This window comes from Mastomys coucha, unplaced genomic scaffold, assembly GCF_008632895.1.
Source record: "Mastomys coucha isolate ucsf_1 unplaced genomic scaffold, UCSF_Mcou_1 pScaffold15, whole genome shotgun sequence".
Taxonomy (NCBI): Eukaryota; Metazoa; Chordata; class Mammalia; order Rodentia; family Muridae; genus Mastomys; species Mastomys coucha.
In genome coordinates this window covers 132464727-132471845 of record NW_022196897.1, presented here as the reverse complement: position 1 = coordinate 132471845, position 7119 = coordinate 132464727, and the positions used below count along the sequence as shown (strand labels likewise).

At 53.6% G+C, this 7119-nt stretch overlaps 1 protein-coding gene across 3 annotated transcripts in view; it reads left to right on the top strand.

The window, feature by feature from the left end:
- The window catches only part of Nkx2-2 (NK2 homeobox 2), an 11944-nt gene extending 8111 nt beyond the window's left edge, over window positions 1-3833 (top strand). For all 3 annotated transcript variants that reach the window (XM_031372151.1, XM_031372152.1, XM_031372150.1), the window contains exons 2-3: window positions 752-1446; window positions 2344-3833. In XM_031372151.1, the coding sequence (XP_031228011.1) occupies window positions 1188-1446; window positions 2344-2906 (822 nt within the window). In that variant the 5' untranslated portion in view covers window positions 752-1187 and the 3' untranslated portion in view covers window positions 2907-3833. The remainder of the gene's footprint in view (window positions 1-751; window positions 1447-2343) is intronic.
- Window positions 3834-7119: the final 3286 nt, after the last annotated feature.

Below are 7119 nucleotides of genomic sequence, written 5' to 3'. Positions count from 1 at the left end.
CCAAGCCTACTCCTCTCCTGGGTTTCCAGCTCTTTCGCGGTTAACTAGAATCAATTACTTGACTTGTCATTTCTAGTACTCATCCTTAAGCTTCAACCAAAATATTGACCTAGGAGGCTTACAGAAGTTGGGCTCTTGCCATTTGAACCGGATCTTGTTTAGGGAACCACCAGCGATGGGAAGGAGAGATTTCAGCGGCTCAGCCTTCACCCCCTCCCCCTTTTCCAAAGGCACCACAAATCGCTTATTTTCTGGCTAGCTGGGGGGCGGGGGGGGGGGAGACTTGTGCACGGGGCGTGGAGAGGTAGGAACCTGTGAATGTTAAAAAGGATTCTTTGCCCCCCCACTTTCTGTTTTGTTTTCTTTCTCACCCCAACTCCCCCTCCCTTAAGATGCAATTTGTTAAAACGGCTCTTTCAAGTGTGTGGACTCGCGAGCGACGCGGTGGTCCTTTGTATGTAAATATTGAGGAAGAAAAAAGCTCTCCCCATCTTTGCAATTAATTGACACGTTACACCTCTCATCTTGCTCTAGAGGGCCGTTGGCTGGGAGCGCAGAGCTCCCCAAAACCCACAATTTCACATCTGCAAATACTGTCTTCATCCACTTGACTCCCAAGACCCGCCCACACGTGGCCAACCTTTGCGGTTTTAATGTCTCTTCCCCCCCTTTTTTTTTCACCCCTCTCTCGCTCCCTCGATCCCCTCCCTCTTTTCCTCCCTCCCTCCTTCTCCCCCTCCCCCCTCCCCAGGTTCGTGAGTGGAGCCCAGCCTTATATGGACTGATCGCTCGGGCAATGGCCCATTTTTTCCTCGCCACCAGCCGCCACCGCGCGCGGAGCGGCCGCCGGAGCCGGAGCTGACGGCACCTTGGCACCTCTCCTGGAGTTACAAACTGAGGCCGCGCAGCGCTGGGCGCGCAGGCCGCCAGTCGCAGCCTACAATTCTGCGTGCTTTCCGAGAAGAGAGAGGCGCCGGGTGGGCTTTATTATTTTTTCCCCTTTCCCTTTTCCCACAGTGTCCTCTTATTTTAAATAATAATTATCCCAATAATTAAAACCCATCCCCCATCCCTCCCCCCATTCCTTTCCTTAACCCCCCCTCCCCCGCCCGCCGGGGCTGGGGAGAGCCAGGAATTAACCAAGTGAGGCTACAACTTTGTGGCATAAAATTGCGGGGTCCGGAACCATGTCGCTGACCAACACAAAGACGGGGTTTTCAGTCAAGGACATCCTGGACCTTCCGGACACCAACGACGAAGAAGGCTCGGTGGCCGAAGGGCCAGAGGAGGAGAGCGATGGGCCGGAGCCCGCCAAGAGGGCCGGGCCGCTGGGGCAGGGCGCCCTGGACGCTGTGCAGAGCCTGCCCCTTAAGAGCCCTTTCTACGACAGCAGCGACAACCCCTACACTCGCTGGCTGGCCAGCACCGAGGGCCTCCAATACTCCCGTAAGTAGCGAAACTTTGCCGCAAAGGATGTGGCTGCCTCCATTGCTGAGGCAGTAACCCGGGTGGACGCTGGGAGTTTAGGGGAAGAAGCCATTTAATGTCCAAGTCCCACCCCGGGTCCCTAGATTTTTTAAATATTTGCTTAGTATGCCCGTTCCCGGAGAGACATCCCTCCCCAGCCCCTCAAAGTACTTGAGGCCATATAGTTTCCACGGGAGAAACTAAAGCACAGGAAAGAGAGACGCTTTCTAAGAGCTGACTAGAGATGTCAACTATGTGGCCGGAGTACCCTGGACTCAGATGGCCCAGAGGAATTGGCTTTGCCCTCTGGAGCAGGGATCCCTGGTCAGGGTCCGACTAGCAGTAGAGGGTGGAGGAAGCTTTGGGTATAATAGCTCATCCCTGCCCCTGCATGATTGTAAAAAAAAGAAAAAAAAAAAAAAGCTGTGCTGCGCGGTGTGTGTGTGTGTCCGTCCAGAAAGTCCAAAAGCAAAAGCGAAAGCCCCCAAACCTGCTTTACCCCGCCAAGCCCATCAATGCTAGGATTGTGAGGTTTTCCTTTTAAAAATCTGCCCACGTCTCTCCAGAGAGGAAACGGTTTAAGGGGGCCAGAGCCCTTAACCCTCAATGACCGTCCACACTCTGCTTCTCACTAAATTCTCCCGAATAGTGGGAACCCTTAGAAACTTGTACATCAGAGCCCCCGCTGCGCAGACTCTCCTCTGAACCCTAGCGGACCCCGACGGCTTCCTCGGGCGGGGATTGCTGCAAAGGCAGCGGGTCTGGGCTGGTCCAGCGGGCCAAGGGCCCACGGAAGATCCCTGGGACTCCGGGTGGCCCAGGTGGCACTTGGCCTCCAGGCGCCTGATGCGCTTCTCTCCCCCCACCCCCACCCAGTGCACGGGCTGGCGGCCAGCGCTCCCCCCCAAGACTCGAGCTCCAAGTCCCCAGAGCCCTCGGCTGACGAGTCACCGGACAATGACAAGGAGACCCAGGGCGGCGGGGGGGACGCAGGCAAGAAGCGGAAGCGCCGAGTGCTCTTCTCCAAAGCGCAGACCTACGAGCTGGAGCGGCGCTTCCGGCAGCAGCGGTACCTGTCGGCGCCCGAGCGCGAGCACCTGGCCAGCCTCATCCGTCTCACGCCCACGCAGGTCAAGATCTGGTTCCAGAACCATCGCTACAAGATGAAACGTGCCCGGGCCGAGAAAGGTATGGAGGTGACGCCTCTGCCCTCGCCGCGCCGTGTGGCAGTGCCGGTCTTGGTCAGGGACGGCAAACCGTGCCACGCGCTCAAAGCCCAGGACCTGGCAGCCGCCACCTTCCAGGCAGGCATCCCCTTTTCCGCCTACAGCGCGCAGTCGCTGCAGCACATGCAGTACAACGCCCAGTACAGCTCGGCCAGCACCCCCCAGTACCCGACAGCACACCCCCTGGTCCAGGCCCAGCAGTGGACTTGGTGAGCGCCGCCCTCCAAGACTGGAGGCCTTAGGCCCTGGCCCCACCCCAGCGGCGCCGGTGGCGAGGAGGACTTGATCCTTACCACGGTTGTTATTATTATTATTATAATTATTATTATAGAGTCGAGTCGGACTCTCGGCTCCGTGGAGGAGGCACCGGGAGGTTGCCTGTGCCTCCTCGAGTGGCAGATTCCATCGATTCTGCCCCATCGTTCTCTCCTTTGAACTTCTGGAGAGGGTAGAACTCTAAGCCGTGTTTACAGAATGTCTGTGCAGCTTCGCTTCTTTTGCCTCTCTCTCCCTGAGGGGACCAAACCATCCCAACGTTAACGTTGTCACTTGAAAAGAGAAAGGACCAGCCAGCCCCCACCCCCACCCCCCGCCCCGCACTGCTTTCGTGAATTTTGTAAACTATGTTTGTGTGAGTAGCGATATTGTCAGCCTTCTAAAGCAAGTGGAGAACACTTTAAAATATAGAGGATTTCTTTTTTTATAAGAAAATGCTAAATATTTATGGCCATGTACACGTTCTGACAACTGGTGGCAAATTTCGCTCTTCGTTGTAAATATCGCTAGTGATCGTTGCCAAATGACGTTCTGGATGGGCCTGGATCTCTATCGGGCCTGTCTCTTTGTCGTTTGTTTTCGGTGGGTTATGTTATGTTTGAGTTGCATCGGTTTTTTAAATTTTTATTTTATTTTTAATTTGTTCAGTGCAAACATTTTTCAACTATGAAAACGGAAAATATGTGTAGGGAAAGCACTCCCCAGGCCCCATTTTTCGTCTCCTGAGCCCCGGAGCTTGGAACTCAGCAGTTCCACGTGGTTCCCCAAGAGCGCCGGGCGCTGAAAGCTTTCGATTTTTTTAAATAAGAATTTTAATAAAAATCCTGTGTTTAAAAGAAACAAACAAACAAACACAAAAACAAGCCCAGTTCTTCAGTTTGTTACTTTCTCTCCCTGTCCGGGGTCGGGGTGAGGAGGTGGGGGGCGGTCAACCTTATTAAATCTGGAGCCTAGGACTGGCTGTATTCTGGGCTACTACTGGCGGTTCATCTCCCAGCCCAGTGGCCGCGGGGTTACTGACCGTGGAGGACTGCACGGGATAGGCCTCGTGCCGGCAGACCCGAAAAAGTCAGTGCAGGACCAGAGCAGCTTGGCCTTCAGCCTGCTAGCCAATGGTCCAAAGTCCTTGTTGGCCCTGGCGCTCTTGGGCTTCTGTGCGCTCTTTGAATCCCCAACAGGGGGAGGGAAAGTGACTTTGGGTAACGCCAAACAAGGAGAGCAAGCCCCCCTCACTCGCCCAAATCTATGAGTGGCTCCTTCAGCCTGAAAAGCTGTTGAAACCACTACACTTGATGGCTATCACTTTGTTACGTTTAATTTACCTCTGGCTAAGGGGATTGGGGGGGGGGGGCGTCTGAGGTTGAGTCCGATGACTTTCTCTTTGCACCACTTTCTCAGTATCTGCGTACCAAGTTGAGGCCTAGTTGACCTCTTCAAGGCCTGAGCGCCTGGATGAAGGATGGGAGAGCTAACATTAGGGTTTCTGAGGCTTTGCCTGTCTATAGAAACTGGCTGAGTCCTGGGCACTGAACCAGATGTTGCTGGTCCTTCCTCCAAACTCTTTAGTCCGAGGAGTCGGGGATGTAGAGCTACTGGCGATCCTAGGCAAGCCAGCCTTCTCATTACTGATGACCCATCTTTTCCATCCTTCTGGCCTGGGACCAGATCCTGTGGAGCTGGATAGTTCTTGGTTTCTTGGTCATGGCTTTGGGTGAATGGTTAGAAAGTACAAACTTGGAGTGGAACTCCGGCCACCAGGGCTCGGGTAGGAGGACAGGAAAGTGCACACAGCTCACGGTGGTTGCAATCTTTCTGTCCTCCACTGAGAACTGAGCTTGTCACTTAAGACTGGAGCACACACATGGTCCTGCATCTCAGAGGGGCACACGCCCTTTTATTCTGTCTCACCGTGGCTTCCTGAGTCAGAGCCCAGTGATCTCTAAGATGTCAGGGGATTGAAAGTCAGTCTATTTGGATCTACTGTCTGTGGTTCTCCAGAGCTGCAGCGTTGAGGCTAGAAAGTAAGGAGGCAGCCAGCTAGGCAAAAGGAGCCATCCCAGATGATCTCTCTCTCTCTCTCTCTCCTGTCCAGTTGGTGATCAGATTTAATTCAATATCTAAAGCAAACATGATTATCCTTGTGACTAAATTGGGACAACACACCCAGGGACGTGATTACACTATATTCTGCCTTGTGCACACACACCCCATCACTGAGGGCAATGGGAGTCTTTCTAATACGCCCTCACAGGTCTGTTCCCATCAACTCTGGGAAGGAGACAGTTTTCCCTAAATACTGAAAAGTCTCCCTTTGTTCTATGCACAAGCTTGGAAACTGTGGGGTTTTGTTTTGCTGTTTGTAAAAGCCAGCGAATTCACTGGCTATGTTTGCTGTGCAATACAAAAGGCAGATGCCCAACCTGCCCTAGAACCAACCGCTCACTATCCTATGAGCAGCTTCTCCTAAGCCCCGGGAGGTCCGTAGGGCAGCCCAGGAAGGATGAGTGCTGGGTGTTCAGGGTCCAGGCTTTCTGCCACAGACAATCACAGGAGCTCTCAGACCATCACGGGAGTGTTAAGGCCCAAACTCTTGCAGGTTTCCACTGCCTGGCAGGTTGAGGCCCACAGGCCTGCACTCTCAGTATGTCCTCTCAGGAGTCCCTGGAGGTGGGCCGTGAGCCCGCCCTTCTCTGTCCTCGGGTCCCCAAGGAGTCAATAAAAGCGCCCGTGGAGCCCTGTGTGGCCCTAACCCTAGCGCCCTGGGAGCGCACCCCGCTCAGGGTCCGCTTCAGCAGTCTATCTTCGCCCAATCTACAGAGGGCCGCACAAAACCGCACAATGGGAAAGCTGGGAGCTGGAGATGTTAGAGGCGTGCATATTAAAAAGGGACAGAGAAAGGATCGCAGGGGACAGAGAGGGGAAGAGAGAGAAGCTCCCCTCCCCAGCTCCCCACCCGCACCATTCAGCGCGCTTATCACGGGCAGTGAATCCCGGAGTCAGGCAGAAGTCTCCTTGGGGTTTTGTTGAGCCTGTCACTGGGTCCCTTTGTGATCCGCGGACTCCATGCTGGATTCCATATGGCCAGCTGGGCCGAGGGAGCGCGAGGAGGGACCCGCACAAAACCCAAATTGTGTCCGGCTTTCAAACCCTGTATTGTTGTCTGTGAAAGGAAGACGCATTAAAAATTCGTGCTATATCTATTGGGGAGGAGGATGGAGGAGGGGGAAAAAAGCCACCCTGTCTTTGATGGCTTCAGAGGGCGCTTGCCCTGCCTAGGCCCCATGACACAGAGTCAGTCTCTCTCTCTCTCTCTCTCTCTCTCTCTCTCTCTCTCTCTCTCTCTCTCTCTCTCTCTCTCTCTCTCTCTCTCTCTCTCTCTCTCCACACACACACACACACACACACACACACACACACACACACACACACACACCATGGTTTGGGCCCCTGGTGCTCACCATATCTGAAATGACTATATCTAGGCTCTGCTGGCAGGGTGCCCCATGCTGAAGCCATTGGACAGGCCTGGGGTGCTCGCTCAGGAATTAGTTGATACTCTGGCTTTTCTAGGGCGCCTGGCCTTCAGGATATATGTAAACCATATATGTTCATGCACTCGTGGACTGGTGGTCAAAGGGACCTTCCACACACTTCTGGAAAGACCCAGAGGGCTGCCCAGCCAGCTAGGCTGCAGCCACAGCCAGTCCCAAGGCATCTTTCACTTGATTACCAAAGCCAGCTAAGAGGGACACATCCTTACTTGAACCACAGAGGTGAAGCCGGCTGGCATCTTAGTGCCATGTGGAAAAGTAGTTCAGAACCTTATCCCACAGCCCTTGCCCTTCACCTGAAGAGACTCCTTCCTTAGTTCTCAATGTCTCCTGCAGAGAGCAATGCTTAGAAAAGAATGCACCTGGTGTGGCCTTTCCGAAGCAGCCTGAGTTGGTTCTGAGTACAACCTCTTCAAACACCACCCATATGAGCAACATAGTTTCTAACCAAAAAGTATATAGACTGCATTGTGGAAATAAAATAGAAGCTAGATGTGTTTCTCTACAGAAAGTAGGGCCATTATGAACACTACTAAATTGATGAAAATGTCATTACCTCAAATTCTGTCCCCTCTAGTGCTTTGAAAAGACATCATGTA